We start from the raw sequence: 19,389 nt of genomic DNA on the forward strand, positions 1-19,389 counted from the left end.
TCTGATTTTTGGCCTAAGACAAGGTACGTAAATCTCACACATCCGCGGACAAAGTAAAGACCAGTTTGTAGGGAAAATATGTCCAAAATCGATGCAATACTGCGTTCAATATACTAAAATTAAAAATGCATGAATATAGCAAATTATTTTATACAAGTACATTCTTTGAGAATTGTATCGTAACTTTAAACAGCAAGCATTCTCAACAACGCGCTTTGTTTCAAGATGGCGCAGCACGACATGCGATGTAGCCAGGTCAAGCACACATTTTAAATTAAGAAACATCAAATCCTAGGTCCTTTTTTAAAAAAAAGTCTCATGTTCGTATTAACTTATATATATATATATATATATATATATATATATATATATATATATATATATATATATATATATATATATATATATATATATATATAAGAAAACAGCAAAATGAGGTACGTCTAACACAAAATGCATTCCTTTAGTTGTTTTTTGTTACTCGAGACTAATAATGACAGCGATCTGTGAGATAACACAAAGGTATGTTATCTCTTATCAGGTCCAAATCGTGCTTTGAAACACAAAGGCAGAGTTTGTTTATTAAAAATGTAGTTGTTGACATGCATTTTACGAACTAATCTTTTTGCAAATGTAAAAGCGTACTCTAGTGCAATTGTATGTGAGCTACTTTTAACAGCTTTCCGCATCGGATGCACCGCTTGGTGGCCTACTGGTTAGAGCTTCCGCCTCGAATGCGGGTGTTTGCGGGTTCGACCCCCGGCAGAGTCATACGAAAATCTTAGAGAAACTATACTAGCGGCGATATCACTTGGCACTCAGCATTAATATGTTAATATTAGTACTGGTTGGCCTGGTGTCAGAATATTGTTACCGGGTTGGACATGATGCTACACGTCTGCGGCATGATGCCCCAGTGCTAGACATCACGATAAGCTGCCACACTGCAGAAATCAAGGCGATATGCCACACTGCAGACATCGATGCGATATGACTACATTTGTTAAAGCTACGTTAAAAATATTTTAAGAAAACAACACGCACACACACACGCACGCACACATACACACTTTTATCAGCTTTACGATAAGACGTGACTTGGTTCTTTCGTTTTCATTCTCCTATTTTAACGACCCCAGGTTGATTGAGACATTGCTGTCTTCTTCGAACTGGATTTGTACATATTTTGGAATATCCGGGTTAATTCGAGTATCACGGTCAGTAGTGTTTTCCTTGGCTGGATTTGCAAATAGATCTGTTATACCTAAGGCGAAAACACACACGCAGAGGCACAAAAGGACACCCGTACATACACATACACGCGCGCATACACACGCACACACATAGTCGAAATGTTTGTCCTTGTGGACATAAAAATGGTATACGTAGATGATTATTGGTGGTGTCATTGAGTACATGTACAAGTAAAGTGATGATTTTTTCTTTCTAAACAACATTTTGTTTTACACTAACTTTAAATGAATACTGATTTGCTACTGACTGAATACTCTTGAGTTCAAACATCGTCCGACATACTCCTCGCAGTATAGTTAAAAATTACAAATCTTATTTTCCCAGACTTTATCTAATTAAATATTCTTGTGCTCGACCGTCTTCATCATATTCGTTATAGAACGGTATTATGAATAGTTTTATATTCATCAGTTTGTATGTAACTTTGAATAGTTCTGTGTTCAAACATCTTCAGACACATTCCTCAGATTACGCTGATAAGAAAAGACTTATTTAACCTACCTTTTATCGGTGAAAATAAATTAATAACTCTTCAGTTTTGACATGGAATGTGATCACCAGTGTCCGATCTAGAAACGGGGGAGGGGTAAGAAGGAGGCGATGGGTCTGTGGAACGGAACCTTAGCGGAGGCCGTGGGGGAGAAACCACCTGTAGGAAATGCTCCAGTTCTTACAAGCCAGTGTTTAGGGTTTTAGGGACGGGACGGGATGGGGGTGGTGCTCTCCTCTCCCTTCCGCTTCTGGATATAGTATCATAGAAATCAGAATCCCCAAGACTTTAAACCCAACCCACCGTGTTTTGTGTCATTTGATAACTTGTTATTTTACAAAATGATGTTTTGAGTCATGCACCCTCTAGAAGACTAACGTTCACGGCGACAGGTGTGGCATCAGTTAAACCAGTACATATATGTAGAAAAACAATTACTGTTCGGCACCACACACACACACACATATATATATATATATATATATATATATATATATATATATATATATATATATATATATATATATATATGCATGGAGTCAAGGCACGTAATATCTTAAATTGCTTAGATAGGGTGTTCTGGAAACCGAAATGTATTCATACATTGGGTGGAGCCTGATAACAAATGACCAGGAAGTTAGATAAGACTCCAAATTCGTTATAGATTTATTTACTGAAACACGCTAAATATTAATTTATCTTGAAAGCTTTTTACTTTAATTAATTCAACCATCTGATATACGGAGGTCACAGTGCTGAACAGAGTACCTGGGTATGGCGAACAGATGTTTCATATTCTGATCTTTGTTATCTTCGATATCGCGATGTTTCTCTTCGCCCATGTATGTACTGACAGAAATCAGTTATTCCGATTCGTCACGAAAATTTATGTTATTGATGTTATACTGATTCAGTTAATAAAACACCGCGTATCACTATGCATACTAGAATTACCAACCCCTAACCAGAGCAGCGAAGAACAATAAGCATAATTAAATAACGTTAAACAGGGTACGCGCGTACTTCACGGTGTTGAGTACGGCCCATTCTTTGACGATTATATTCAAGACTCGGGTCTGGAAATGTTTACAAGCCATATACACCAAGACGTCTGCCATGTTCGCAGTTTTTAACATTTAACTTTCAGTCATATCGCTACGATGTCTGCAGTGTGACAGTTTAAAGTGATGTCTAGCACTGGGGCATCATGCCGCAGACATGTAGCATTATCCAGAAACCAGGCCGACCAGTCCTAACACTAACCTCTTAATGCTGAGCGCCAAGCGAGGCAGCTGTTAGTACCATTTTTTTGTAAGTCTTTGGTATGACTCGTCCGGGGTTCGAACCCGCGTCCTTTATCATCAGAGGCGGACGCTCTAATCATTAGGCCACCGGGGCGGTCTGGGGTAGATTTTATTCATTAAAAGCACTGCCAACGGACTATTCGGAGTTTAGGAGAATTCCCCGCCCACTACAAAACCACAGAGAACTGTTGGGGTCGATCGTAATCATTACAAACTGACACTGTCAATGAACCATTCGGATTTCAGTAAAAATGTTCCGGCCACTACAAAACCTCAAAGAACTGTTCGTTGCATGGAGTAAATGGTGTTTTTTTTTTTATGAAGCCCTTAACGTTCTTAATTTGTTTTTAAGATAATATGGAACTTGGCTTTGCCTTTAGAGTTGCTGTTAAAAATACGTAACCATGCAGTTCTGTCAATACGCATCTATGCAGGTGAAAGACGGGGATATGAGATATTGAAAATAATAGAAAAATTCCATAACTGAATTGGCGAAAACGGTACTTCGGTCCTTAAGTAAGTCTGTAATTATGCCGGCATCCACTACACATCTATGTAAATATGCGCATGGTTAACTTTAACGATTACTTCAAAAGGTAGGAAGATGACGTATGATTAAATAGCAGAATTTATAATATTAGTGCTATAGGAAATATATTTAAACCGTTCTGAATACAAACAAGACTGGTTATCCGCTAATGGTTGTAAAAAAATCTGTCCAAGGACAAAATTTGAAAATTTCTTAAAAAAGGTATCCAATTGAACGTTATTTAATTCAGACTCTTAAAAAGGTGTTCTTACCTATCTTGCAATTTAGAACGTCAAACTAGAAATCACCTGTTGAAACTGGTCGATAATAAATATTCAACATGGAGAAAAAATAACTACCGTATGTAAGAATAACATTTTGGGTGATAAATTTCGTTACCTCTTTGTATGTGAATTTTTTAAAGATGATATACTTAATTCGATAAAGAAATGTTATTACCTACATCAGAATAATTTGAAATAACAATATTTGGTGAAATAATTAATTAATAAAAAAATCAAGCATGTCTATCAGCAAAATTATGAACAGAACAGAATAGAAAGTTTATTCAGTACTTTGGGCATCTGGCCCATACTACCACACAAATCAAATACAGTTTAGTTTTCAAAGTGACATAAACAGCATTGTAAAAATACACTTGTATGACTGTTGATGTCGATGCTTTGTAACAGTTCATTTCTAAGTTTTAAAGCATATCCAGAAACTTTGAAACACTTGAAATTAGACATTTCTTTTTGTCCAGACATTTGTAAAATTTACTTACAGAAAGGACGACACGATACATTTTTTCGAGATATTTCCACCTTAATTTGGTATAAGAAGCAAATATACATAAAATAGTTTACATGTTCTCCTCCTTGATTTTTTAATTTTTTTAGTGTTTTCCTCTTTCAAGCATTAAATCGTATTTCGATCATCTAAAAATGAAAGGTAGATCTAATGTTAAATAATTCTCAATTTCCAATAACGAATAGTACTGACGATACTATACATTTTTTTTAGAGTCGCGTGTCTTACTTGCCTAGATGTGTAATGAGAAATTTGAAAGACGCTATCTGAACATAGCTAGAAATGTGATTCTGTCACCCATTTATCGCTCTGTCTGATAGATTTAAGATAATTACAAAAACGTTACTGACCCATCTGCTTTTAGCGGCATCATCCAATTTCATTAACATTATTCGGGGATTGGAAAAGATATCTGCCTGTGGACAGACGTATAATTTTAGTCCAGTGCCTTACATATCTTACCACACAAGTTTACTCAGAGGATATCGTCCATATTCACCGACACTGCCATAATTATTAAAAAAGATATGTTACGTTAAGATATCTTTTACAAAATCTTGGCCGAAACGCATTTATTTCTGGATAATATTCATATCCGAAAAATTAGCAACGAATTAGAAATTGAATAATGGCCTGGATAGCTGATTTCACATTTCAACATTTGGACACACACACACACACACACACACACACACACAAACAAACAGAGACATATATATATATATATATATATATATATATATATATATGTGTGTGTGTGTGTGTGTGTGTGTGTGTGTGTGTGTGTTAAAGGCACTGTCATTTGAATAATTGATACTATTTGAATAATTGATACTATTATTAATACTTTTCTTTAGATGCATCTTGAACTTGTAATGTTTAGGCAATCTATGTTCTCTCTCCGTTTTCTCTCTTCTGATTAGTATTTATATTAACATTATTTGTTTCTAATATAATATAATTTTTATACTACTTAACTTATATTCCATATTTGATGGAGTATGTCCCCCCCCCCCATAATATTGTTTGGTTTTCTTTTAGCAAATCAAAACTAAAACATAATGCTTCACAGGGGATTTTGAAGTATGTGGGCACAATTCCTTGAAAATCTCACAAAAGATGTTGTAGTTTATCAGATCTAAAATTGTATATGATATACTGCAGCGCCATTAGAGCTGACCCAGTGGACTAAAGACGGACCTCATGACCGATTTATGGTGCTTTGAACCAATATAAATAAAATACCAAGTTGGGATATTAGTCTGGTTAGCTGACGAATGTTATTTGAAAATGGATATTTGTTAGTTGATTCAGTCTCGCCAGTCCGAGCGGTCAATTACAGAACCAAATGAACGAGAGGAATGTCCGTTCAGAAAGGTTGCATTTTGTGTTCTCATTTGTTTCATAACCGTATGACCTTGCCGCAAAGCTTTGAAAAGTTGAGTTGAGAGATTCATTATGCTTTTAACACTGCGCTGAAACTTTGATCCAATAGTAATAAAACACGTTTAAATGAATAACTGCACGAATTTAATTACGAAGGTTTCCATTACAAACACAAACAATGACGATTTAAGTTCATGACTAAGTAAGTAAGGTAGAGGTAGAGTTGCTTCTAAAATATAACATATAACCCTGTCGGGTAAGTCACACACAGTTATTAGAAAACAGAGAAATAGGAAATTGTCTTTACGGCTATGTACCCAACGGTATATATGTTGCCATATGACCTTCAAATTCTCGAAGTAAAACATGAAGTGTTTCAAATGAATATATCTTATGTTAAAATTTACGTTCGGTCTAGTTCGACCAAACTGTTTTTGCCCTTAGATAAGAACATATTTTGGGTTGTGAAGTTCGAGGTAGAATATATTTGTGTGATCAAACCACCTTAAATCGGGTTCAAGCTTCATTTTAATTTAATTTCTTATTTCCAAAGCTCGCCGCAGATAGGGTTCAACCTTAAACTTTGTTCAGTTCCTAATTTCCATAAAGCAATCGTACCAAACAGGTTTTTTTTTTTATTTTTTATTTACCTCGTGACGGTAAATCACATGTAGAAACTTTGGGAAAGGGTTCACCTTCCGAGTTAAAGCTTCAAAGATAATTCAGTGAATTAGACTAAAATTAAGTTATAAATAGATGCAGCACGTCATTTTCCTTTGACCAATGAGAGGGCAGTATTCAATTCAGCGAGTTGCATTGCATATTAAGCGAACGCGATCATGGCCATGTCGAGCGGTAACGTAGGAAATCGGTGTGGCATTCCGTGGCCAAACTTTGGATAGGCTTACAGATTCAAATGCCTGACCTAAACATCGGTACCAAAATTTATTACCCTAGGCGAAATATAGATTAAAATATCAGCGTCGATTCTTAAATAGGTCGCACGAGAATGGAGAGAAGTGTCCTCTCTTGTATTATTTTACAGTACATGTATGACAGGGAGTTAATTTGTAAGCAACAATACGAGCATCTTCGCTAGCCAAGGCTCTGATACGATGACCCTATCTTCACACTGGCTGATCGGAGAGATATTTTAGTGATTTATCCTAACATCTATCGGATTTCATGAGTTGCCTCCCTTAGTATGTAATGCCAACTAACCGACACTTTTAACAGCGGTACATTGTACATTGGCCGAAAAATGTGGAGGCAGTGGAATTAAAAAGGATATTTTGTAAGTTTAACATCGAAAATTTGAGTACGTATTAGAGGGAATCCATTACAGGTGTATTTGAATGAAACGAATTGTACAAGCACGGACCGGCAGTGGAGAATTGCTTATTTATTAGTCCATTCAAGTTCTGTGTTCCTCTTGTCTCGATCATGTAGGAATATTGTTCAGATTTGAACAACTTACATTTGACTGGAAGCGGTTGCTCGCCGCCGCATCAAATGAAATTCAAAGACCTGAAGCACAGAAACGCCAGGGTGTAGGTTGGGATATCATGGCTAGCGAAGATGCGATACGTGCCCCATATGCATTACTTAAACCATCCAGAACCAGTCTACTGGGTAGCGGAACTGGTCCAGCAATAGTTGCAACTGGTGTAGAATAAAGGTGAGTAACGGAATTATATATATATATATATATATATATATATATATATATATATATATATATATATATATATATATATATATATATATATATATATGGGGTTGGTGGGTGTGGGTGTTATAGTACAAGCTTTACAAATGACTTGCCAAGCTCTACATACCCGATTAAAATTTGGAAGAAAACGTGTAGCTAGAAATGCATTAGATTTGTCAGCTAGCTCCCCACTGGAATTTACTTACAAGCCAGGTGATTTACCGTTGTCGCTCCAAACAGCCAGACCAATATACTTAACCACAAAGACGTAAAATATTATTGGTTCAGTATGGTATTTAATGCTCCCATTTACCTGAGACCAGCCGTTTCATTATATAAAGCTCATACGGGTCCAACCATTTAATTTACGAGATAGATGGGACTGCTGTGATTTTATTTGAAAGTTAATTTTTACTATTCCGCCAATATAATGAATATAATAATTTCTTGATTACAAAAAAGGAAAAGCAAGGATATTTGTTCTAACTATCTGGAGGCGGTGAATTTGTTATCCATAAAATCCAAGCTCTAACCCTTACCCTACTCCGAAAAATAAATGGCCGGTCACTAATGTTTCATACAGATGCAACATAAATTTGTTAAATAATGATGATTTAAGTTCACGGATGAACAGTTAGGTAGACACACACACACACACTATATATATATATATATATATATATATATATATATATATATATATATATATATATATATATATATATATATATATATATATATATATATAACCACTTATTAGGAAAGAAACCAAAAAAGAAATGTCACTATAATGGCTATTCATCCACATGTAACATTATTCCTTCCTTACATCCCCGGAAACTTTAGATTTCTTGTCCGTACAAACCTTCCATATCACCAATGTAGGACCGCGTGGCTTGAGAATATTGGCTACTAGGCGTTGCTGTTCAAAGGTTAGTAAATAATTAACAGGTAGACTGGGCCTACCCACATAATTTAACATACAGGGAAGGTATTCAAAGACCAAGATACACTAAAGGATAACCCTCCTCCCCGCATAATACATAAATGAAAGTAACTAAATAAAAGAAAACAAAAACTGATGCAAACAGTGCAACAAATATATGGCAACAGGAATAAATTACTGCAGTGACACGTACTGTATGCATTTTAATCCGATGAAGTAGTATGTGCAGAGATGACATTGATGCAGATGAGTGAGTATTTCTTTATCGTATATGTGTGTTGCAAAGAATGGGCGGTCGCATTTTAGCGGTAGACCTAACGGGTCTGTTCTGAACGAGATTTTAGAACCCAAAAAGAAGTTCTGTTAACGAATGATATTTTAAATTGTTATCTTTTCATGAAGCTTCTAACAAAAACAATTTGTTTTAGAAACATTGTTCAGTTTTGATGGATAAGTCTGTCTGCGGCGGCTTGCATTATGTTTTGTCCAGCTACGCTCACCGATCAATTATCTGATCATGTTTGCACAAAAATGGGTAAAGTTTGGTTAAACTTGGGTCACAACCACAACATCAAACGACCATGAACATATCGCCAAACCTGCTAACTATGATCAAACTGAAACATGTTTAGGGGTCCCGTGTGGCCGAGTGAAATCTTTCGCCTTTACCTATCACTGACACGTCACCTCTCTCCGTATGAGCCCGAGTCTCGAGCTCGACAAACGTGGTTAGGTGGATCTTCCCTGTTTTTTCCCAGTTCTCCCTCCACTACATATACTGGCCGCCATTTATAAGCTATCATATGCTGAAAAACTGTGTCAGAACCACAAAACAAACAAACCAAACATGTTCATGATCAAAGCACAGCGGAGATTTTCGGACAGGTTTATCAAATAGATTTGTATGTAGATAATTTGCACGATAATGAAACTTGTAAGTAATGAATTTATCGCCATGTCAGACTTTCCAATTGTATGTTCTTATTCGCAATCACACGTTGACAAGCTGTAAACGGTAGAAGAGATAACTGGAACATAGCTTACTTTCCTTCAACAGTGACTGTGAAAGTGGCTGAAAGTATATGTGGACAATTTATAGTACAAATCAAACCCTCTTGACCTCAATGGTGTTGTACCAGTTATGCATATGACAGCGCAGCGGTTTCACACCGACGTTGGGATTTAATTCGGGGTGGGGCAAAGGGGACAGAGATTTCTTTTAAACCAGGATTTATTTTAAAAAAGATTATTTTACCTCTCTATATGATAATTAGTTCTTTTATTCCTCGAATCAACCTGAGCAAGAAATTTTTTAAAATGCTATATGGGAGCCAGAAATTATTTGAACCCCACATCTACCTTAACCCCACCCCACCCGAACATTAAGTGGTAAATCCCATTAGACTCCGTATCACTTTCGCTAAATGTACTTGAATGACTGTCTTCTTATGCCGACGTAATCTAATAGTTGACGCAGATTTAGGTTGTGCAGTATGGAGTACTGACGTTGTGCAGCATGGATTACTGACGTTGTGCAATATGGATTATTATATGCTCATTTTTTTCTCCGTTACCTTTACGTTGCCAGAATCGTGCAATATTTTACGATGTTGCACACCTTCATATTTCACTCACGCGCAGTACATGTGTGCCCAATAGTGTATTATGAACTACTTTGTAAACAAATCATGTACACTGGTATAGCAGAATCTTTACGTTTTGATTGATTAAAATCGTTTCTGAATGAACTAAAGCAGGTGATTCGTGGACTGCCACATACCTGCTGATTTGACACATTCCTCGTTGACATTTTTGATACAATCTTTCGGATTTATGCTAGTTATAGACGCCAGACAGGGTTGTTACAAATAACGCGCAAGTGACAAAGAATAAACTGTCTTCTTTAGCTGGTAATAAGAATGGCAAACAATATACTTACAGTTTTACATCCTGAATTTCCTCATAACGTACTTTCTTAGTTCTGCCACAGGAGTCTGACGTTTTATCAATACAGTACGACGAAATCTCTGACAACATGAAATCACCGTATCGGTACTATAAATGAACACAAGGAGGGCAAGCATGACCACAACCCTCCGCTCGATTCGACTTTTCTCACGCGTCTTTTATCGCTTCAGAATCGCAAAAAGACTAAAAAAAATACACATATCCATTCAAAAGACAGTGATGTACTAACGCATAACTCTCGGACGATCATCGCATGAATCCAATCCTCCAAATTAACCTCTATTTTCACCATTACGGTCACAAACCCTTTCTAGCAGAATCCATCAGACGGAAGTAGCCCATTCTACCAGTTTCTACACTGCAGTTATTATGAGTTAGGGTCTAATAATCGTTCTGGACACTGCGCATAATCTGTGCTATCTTTTAATAATAGGGAAATTTAATAATGCGGGATCAATCAGTTAGCTGAATTTGCTCAGAATAACGAATGCATCATGACAATGTTATTTACAGCATTATGTTACAATTATTTTCAAAAGTTGTAAAATAAATGCTCTCACCCTGCACATACATTCATACATACATACATACATACATACATACATACATACATACATACATACATACATACATACATACATGCATACATACAGTTGCTGATATCATTCAGACAGTCCTCGCATTGTATGCACATTAATCCTGATAATTTTAGCATTTTGTGTTACCTGCCTCATCTGTCTGTCTGTTCTGTCTGTCTGTCTGTCTCTCTCTCTCTCTCTCTCTCTCTCTCTCTCACACACACACACACACACACACACACACACCATCATTATCATCAATGGTTAATCAGTGGTATAAACTATAAAGTATCAGCGTTTTTTCTTTCCTATTGTTTTTGTCTCTATCATTATCATCATCATCATCATAATAACTGCGTAGGTTCGAGTCTCGGATTCGACCAATGTGGGTACGTGAGAAAGCTTGCCAATAGCTTCTCTAGGTTAGGTTCTTCTTTCTGGAGATTTCCGGGGTTCTTCCTCCACCAATAATACTGGCTGCCATGTATAGCCTTTTGTGTGCTGAAAAATGGCGTTTAACACTACAACTACAACAACAACAACATCATCATAATAAATATTATATCTCTTATACAAGTATCATATTTTCTTCTTCACTATTATTTTCTGTTATGAAAAAACCTCAGGACAAAAAACAGATCATCTTACCAGGTGGCAACCTTTAGAAAGTCGATCAAACATTTTTAAATCTACCGGATACAGCATCCGTCTAGGCTTTAATGTTTGAAGTGTGATGACATCATCAACCGTTATTTCTACTTTACGAACTTTAACTACATATATCTATTCTGGAAATGTATATAAAATTACGAAATGATACAATCTGAAATAAAAAGCAAGTTAAATATTTTATCTTGTGAAATTACTTTCATGATATTATTCAGCCCGTGGTAGAATGGGCTACTTCCATCTGATGAATGTTGCTGGAAAGGGCTTGTTAACGTAATGGTGAAAATAAAGGTTAATTCGCCAGATTGGATTCATGCGATGATCGTCCGAGAGTTATGCGTTAGTAGGTCACTGTCTTTTAAATGGAGATGTGTAATTGTTCAGTCTTCTTTCCGTCAAATCCTAATTACATGAGCCGTGTCATGGATTCTCAAGCTTGATTACACATTTCGAAATTGTACTGTAATTTCGACTATATTCCAAATTCAATTACATCCTTCTTACTGCAATCAAAATGAAATAAATATTATATTCCATAGTGTCTTTTTGATAATATCAATTAAAAGACTTCATATTTTTCCCACATTATGATTTCAAACATTCAAATCCGATTTACTTCATGTAGAATTGGCACAGGTAAATCCAGTCCATAATCACGAAATTTCGTAGAATCGACAAAAATACCAAAATCCATTCATTCCAGATCAAATGGAAAAGTTGTTGCAATGCGCATTCATTCACAATATGACTCCAAATTTCAGTTTTAAGTAGACCAAAACATCATTTTCTTTTAAAAGTTATGTCTAGCGCGTGACTAAGTTCAAATTTATCTGGGCCGAGTTATGTGCGCATTAATAATGTTGTTGTTGTGTAATGATGAAACCGCACAGTATATTTAGTTTGGAATACGGCATACATTCAGTTACTTTGTTTCTTGTAGTGTATTTTTGTTTATATAATCAAGCCTTAGGTAGAATAAGAAAATGAGCACATAACAGAAAGGTTACTGCATTTGTATGGGAAAATACGAACTCGTTTTGTCGGAAGGATATACTGCACTCCTAAGGCCGTGAATTATTTCCATCCGAAAAACGAGTTCATATTTTCCCATACAAATGCAGTAACTTATAATTATTATATGCTCATTTTTTTCCCCGTTAACTTTACATTGTCCGAATCGTTCAATATTCCCCGATACTGAACGCGCGCGACAATACGCATATAATATTCACGTGAATGAAGGAACTACTTTCTATTGTAAACAAACAATGACGCAGACACCAGCACTTTTGATTTGTAAACAAATCATATACACTCGCGTAAGAGGCTCTTTACGTTGTGGTTGTTTAAATTTGTTTCTGAATAAACTAAAACATGTTTCGTGGACTGCAAAAAAACCAGCTGTCTTGACAATTTGCGTTGATACAATGTTACGGATTTAGGCTAGCATCCTGAATTTCCTCAAAATGTTTTTTCTTAATTCTGCAAATCCGAATTACATGAGCCATGTCATAGGTTTTCAATCTGGATTACACATTTCGAAAGTGTGCTGTAATTTCGATAAGTGCAATTGCATCCTCCTTACTGCACTCAAAATGAAATACACATTAAATTCCATAGCGTCTTTTTGAAAATTGCAATTGAAAGACTTCATATTTTTCCCACGTTATGATTTCAAACATTCAATGACAGAAAGAGAAACACATTTTTGCAGATGTAAACAAGCTTCTCCCCCGCCACTTCAATCCGATGTATTTCATGTATAATTTTCACAGCTGAATCCAGTCCAAAGTCACAAACTTTCGTCGAATCGAAACAAAATACCAAAATATATTCACTCCAGATCAAATGGAAAAGTCGTTGGAATGCGCATTCATTCACAATATGACTGCAAATTTCAATTTTAACTAGACACGCCATTTTCTTTCGAAAGTTATGTCGACCGCGCATCTAAGTTCAGATTTATCTGTGTGCGCATTAATAATGATGTCATTTTGTAATGTCAAATCTGCGCTTGTGTATTTAGTTTGGAATATGGCATTCATTCATTTACGTTGTTTCTTGTAGTGTATTTTGTTTATATAATTAAACCTTAGGTAGAATTAAAAAAATGAGCATATAATAAAAAGGTTGCTGCATTTGTATGGGAAAATATGAACTCGTTTTGTCGGAAGGAATATACTGCACTCACAAGTTCGTGCAGTATTCATTCCGAAAACTCGTTAGTAACCTATAATTATTGACGTTGCGCAGTATGGATTACTGACGTTGCGCATTATGAATTACTGACGTCGTGCAGCATGGATTACTGAAGTTGTGCAATACAGGTTACTGAGGTGGTGACTCCATAACGTTAAAAAACAATAGCTTGTCTACAGCGCAGCAACATTTGCTGTGCTACAATCACCAATTTTAGTAGAAATCGATAATGATAAATATTTCAAGAGTTGTGAAGTCTTGTTTGCGGGGACAGTTTGAATTAATATTCATCTTTAATTTTTGGGGTGGGTGGGTGGGTGGGAGTTGAGGTACACTGACTGGCGAAGTTTTTCGTACGTCTGAGAAATATTTAGAAAGATAATCAAAGTGAACATTACCAAATCTTATTTACAGATCATAAATTTTGTCAGCTGGCCCCCATAACTGACGTTGCAGTATCTGAATCAATGTAATTAATACAATTAAAGATGTAAAAATCTTGACACCCACACCTACCGCTCACTTTCAGTATTTATCATATTAAATGTTAGCAAAGCTGATATTTCCCAAGAAATATAGAATAAATTCATCACAATTATCTCTTGTCTTCGCCTTCATCGCGTATTCGCAAATATCTCGTGTCTTCGCATTCATCGCGTATTCGCAAATGTCCGTGGTCTTCGCTTTCATCGTGTGTTCGCAAATGTCTCTTGTCTTCGACCTCGTGGCGTATATGCAATTATCTCTTGTCTTCACCCTTGTCGTATTGTGGCTGGATCACAATTCAAATGTTGTCAATCATGTCGAACGGGTAATAATTTGCAGCGATGAGGTCAATAACACCCTAAAGAACTAAGGGGCCGATGTTGTTTATGTTTTGTTTGCTTGTTTTAAATAGGCATTTGAAAAATATTCTTGTCATAATTTATAGGAAAACAGAACATGCATTCATTACATTAGTCTGTGTCTGTGTGTCTGTGTGTGTGTGATTGTGTGTGTGTAATTTTGTGTTTTAACGTAGTTTTAAAAAAATTCAGTTATATTACTACGATGTCTGCACTGCGGCAGTTTATAAGAGATGTCTATAACTGAGGCATCATGCCGCATACATGTAGCATGATGTCCCACCCAGTCACATTATCCTGACACCAGGCCGACCAGTCCTAACTTTAACCTTTTAAAGCTGAGCGCCAAGCGAGGCAGCTGCTTGTACCATTTTTATAAGCCTTTGGTATGATTCGGCTGGGGTTCGAACCTGCGACAACCCGCATCCGAGACGGACGCTCTAACTACTTAGGCGACCGGAGCGGTTCATTACATTAGTGAATAAAACGTGTTTATCTTGAGGTTAAGGAAAAGAAAACTGGTTCTAAAGAAAATTCTAGCCCCTCCCCCTCCTCAAGAATTAAAGAATTAAAAAATTAAAAAAAAATCTTAAACCTAAATTTTAAAAAAAATAATTAAATGATCTGTCCATAACAGTCCAACAAATCTGGTCTGGCGCTTTGGTCTTCTAGTATGTGTGCTTAGAAGCCAAACATAATTTTCTGTTTCGATACCTGAAGGCGGCTACATTCGTTCTGCAACAGATTCATATACCGAGTTTTTATGTCTGTCTTATACATGGTATCAGTAGCTACAAAGTACACGTGTGTACAAACGTAGACGAACGGGATATATCAAACTGAAATCTACTTCTTTGGAATACACGTTTACAAGGGCATGAATCCCATCATAATATCAGACATACGTTTTTTTTTTTCGATACATTACTGTACTTGTGTAAAGCTCACAATGGCCAAGGTGTGAAGAAACGCGTTTTCACCGAAGAAATAATACATCTTCTACATAGTGAACAAAATAAATGAATGTACGCAAATATACCTGACCACACCTGATATTTGCCTGTTTTTAACCACAACATTACATAATTTAGATATAGTGAACATGTTTGTTCATGACTAACCACTGCAGGTAAACAGGTGTCTCCACGCACGTATTGCAAGCGACGCTGCAAAGAAAGGGAGAGACCAGATAGTAAATGTTACCGTCTCCACCCCAAACGAGTCATCCTTGTTCGATTATTGACGTAAATCACTCGCACTTCAAGGGGCGCATGGTGGAAAAGTGGTCTCCCTTTTACCAATCAGGGCCATCTCACACCTGTCTGCGTGGGTTGTAGTCTTGTGCTCGGCCAATGGTGGGTATGTGAGAAAGCTTGCTAGTAGCTTCCCCTTGGTCGGTGGATTTTTATTGGGTTATTCTTCCACCTGTTATACTGGCCGCTTTGTACTGATAAATGGCGTTAAACCCAAAACAACAACTCGCACTGCAAAATAAGGATTACATCACTAAGTTGGAATGCCTGAGCTAGTTGTGGAAAACAACCCCAGCTTTGATAAGGCGCCTTAACTTTTGAATACGTAATCGACTTGACTAATCTATTTTTAAAGATTCGAGTTTTGAAAAGTCTAACAATTGCGTTTCATAAACCAGCGCGTTATAACTGGTCTTTCACTTTATGCAATTGCGTCAGGCAAGAATATGATATATGATGCAGTGGGCCGGGGTGGCTGAGTGACCCTTGAACATTATTAATACACATATCTTGGAATATTTTTTTTTTGTTGATTGTTTTTTTTAAAAAGTACTTGAATTGTATGCTTCCGAAGCTGTATAAACCCTGTACATAAGCGTTCAAAGCTTCCAGCAACAAAACTTTTGGAATCCTCGGCCTGTACGTAATTATAACATCATGAAGTGCAAAAACGTCTAGTGAGATTAATTAGCGAGTACTGGTTTGCTGGTCGCATACAAATACTACATGGATCATCAAGAAGATTGTCCATACATCGCGCTGGCTTGCGACGATGGATTGAAAAACAGGACACTTCTTTCATATGGGTATTTGTAAGTGATCCCTCATTCGGATGAGGTGAGAACTCTGCCTTTATCCTTGATACAATATTGAAATCTAGGACCTCATTTGTCATTACTTAACATATTTGTTGTGCGTATATCGCTCAAGACCAGGTCATTCATGAGATCGAACGAGGAAATCGGCCTAATGAAGGCTGCATAGTTATCTGATGTTATCATGAAAACCCGCTCGTAAGTTGATGGGTAATGAAGTAGTATGCACATAAATGACTACGCTCGTAAATTGAATGAAGTTATGTAGATTTCATGAATAATTGTACCTTTTTGAACAGATCATTAAAATATATCGTAGTATTTAATATATAGAGGTTATATAATAATGTTACTTACGATTATCCCCACTCCGATGACAATAACGAAGTAAGCCAAGATAACGAGACCATCGCCCCAGTGCAGTGCATTGCTCGCTTCCACCATATTGAAATCACTTTGAAGATTTTTACCTGTGTTACCTGTATATACAGTCAGTTATATACCTGAGGGAACACTGACGTTAAGTGGGAGGAGCCACATTTTATTATCAACATGTAAGCAGGTCAAGTTTACGTGTTCCATTGATCAGTACGATACCTTTTCTAAAAGAGTAGGCGTCAGAAGTAAAAGAAAAAACAAACTAGCATAATGCATAGTTCATCTTGAAACTTTCTTGTCTTCCTCCTTCCTTCCTGATATCTTTCTACTTTATGAGACACTAAAGATTATATTTTATAATAGTGTGTGTGTGTGTGTGTGTGTGTGTTTGTGTGTGTGTGATTTGGATATTTAACTTAGCTTTAACAATTTTTTTAGTCATATCGCTACGATGTCAGTGTGGCATTTTATGGTGACGACTAGCACTGGGGCATCATACCGCAGACATGTAGAATCATTTTCCACCCAGTTACATTATCCTGACACGAGGCCGACCAGTCCTAACGCTAACCTCTTAATGCTGAGCGCCAAACGAGGCAGCTGCAAGAACCAATATTTGTCAGTCTTTTGGATGACTCGGCCGGAGTTCGAACCCGTGACATCCTGCATCCGAGGCGGGTGGTCTAACCACTTAGTCTACCAGAGCGGTCTTTTCAAACAATTAAGGTGAGCGATCCTAAGTAGAGTCCATTTATTGCACTGTTCTGTTGAAGGTAATTGATCAACAGTGTTTGAGAATATAAACATTAACGATGTTGTTGTTGTTGTTTTAGGGTTTAACGCCATTTTTCTGCACACGATATGCTATACATGGCGGCCAGTATTAATGGTATCAGTAGCTACAAACCCCGGAAAGAACCACCGACCCACGAGAAGCAACTGGCAAGCTTTCTCACATACCCACATTGGCTGAATCCGAGACTCGAACCGGCGCAGAGGTGAGATGGCAATGATCCGTAACGGAGAGCGCTTTAGATCACTCGGCCACTCGGGGCCCCCATTAGCGATGTAGAATAATCTCATAAACCATTTCAATATGCAGTGTATAAAGGTGGTCAAAACTATAAATAAATACGTGACAACAAATAATACAATTACTAGACGATGTCCGTACGTATGGTATAGATTGAACCCAGAGATGACAAGAGGTGGGGGCAAGCGGAGATATATCCCCGGGGCCTGGGCCCGTAAGGAGGCCCGGACCGAACAAAACTTTTTAATTTTATAAAAGAAAATTATTGTTTGAACAAGAACTAGGAGAGACCCGGGTGTTTCTTACCACAGGGCCCGTAATCGCTCTCTATGGCCCTGAATGAATCAATCAAATACAAGCCGAAGGACAGTATTATAGAAATGTGCTAATTTAAACACATTGATTTGTTTTATGCACTATAATTAAGATTTGATGCATTCATATGTTTAAATCAGTAGCCCTTTTTATCTGGTTTAATACTTAAAGGTTTGCACGCCTGAATGTAAGTAATTAAGGAGTAAACAGTGCTTGGCCACTTACAAAGTTTCAAATCAAAATTTCTAATTCCGCATCTCCTGCACACGAACAGTTGTCAACCTAAAGTAAAAAAACAAAATACCCTGTGGTGCTTAGTCTGTAGTTATATATTTGAAGTAGACCACATACAAACTACAGCCTTTTTCTCTAAAAACAAAAACTATAGTTTTACGTGGCTGTTGCCAAGAACAAATCTTGTTTCAAAGAAACAACGACAACATATCTGAACCTCTCAATGTTCTTGTTTGTTTCTATGAAACAAAATAACCCCGTAGTCCTTAGACAACGTTACTAACTTCTTGATTGTACTCTGAGTAGAGAACATGCTAGATATAGAGCCCAACAGACGACCATCTCGAAGTTTTGGATGTATCCTGATCGCACGAACGCCAACAGAAAATCAACAAATGCTGCAAGGGTAAAAAAAAATCTTCCTGCAAGTTATAACTGTAAAGGCAACAGACACCCTTACAGCCATTTATTATGATTGTGAATTTTATTTTCTTTAGAATCTGACTCCACGCTATAAATGAAACAAAGATCACAAAAAGAGAACTTATTTCCAGTACCGATGTCTTTATTTACTACTGTCTCATCTTTGTTCTCATTATCTTTTTTGTTTTGGGGTTTAATGCCATTTCTCGTCGCATGATTGGCTGTTCTTGGGGGCCAGTATAAGCAGAA

At 36.8% G+C, this 19,389-nt stretch overlaps 1 protein-coding gene across 1 annotated transcript in view; it reads right to left on the minus strand.

The window, feature by feature from the left end:
- LOC149775578 (sodium/glucose cotransporter 4-like) overlaps window positions 1-17,257 on the minus strand; it is a 72,020-nt gene extending 54,763 nt beyond the window's left edge. Inside the window, exon 1 of the mRNA XM_089943837.1 lies at window positions 17,115-17,257. Within this exon, the coding sequence (XP_089799963.1) occupies window positions 17,115-17,201 (87 nt within the window). The 5' untranslated portion in view covers window positions 17,202-17,257. The remainder of the gene's footprint in view (window positions 1-17,114) is intronic.
- Between the last annotated feature and the right edge of the window lie 2,132 nt (window positions 17,258-19,389).

Source organism: Sinohyriopsis cumingii, chromosome 19 (assembly GCF_028554795.1).
Source record: "Sinohyriopsis cumingii isolate HCF-2022 chromosome 19, ASM2855479v2, whole genome shotgun sequence".
NCBI classification, from domain to species: Eukaryota; Metazoa; Mollusca; class Bivalvia; order Unionida; family Unionidae; genus Sinohyriopsis; species Sinohyriopsis cumingii.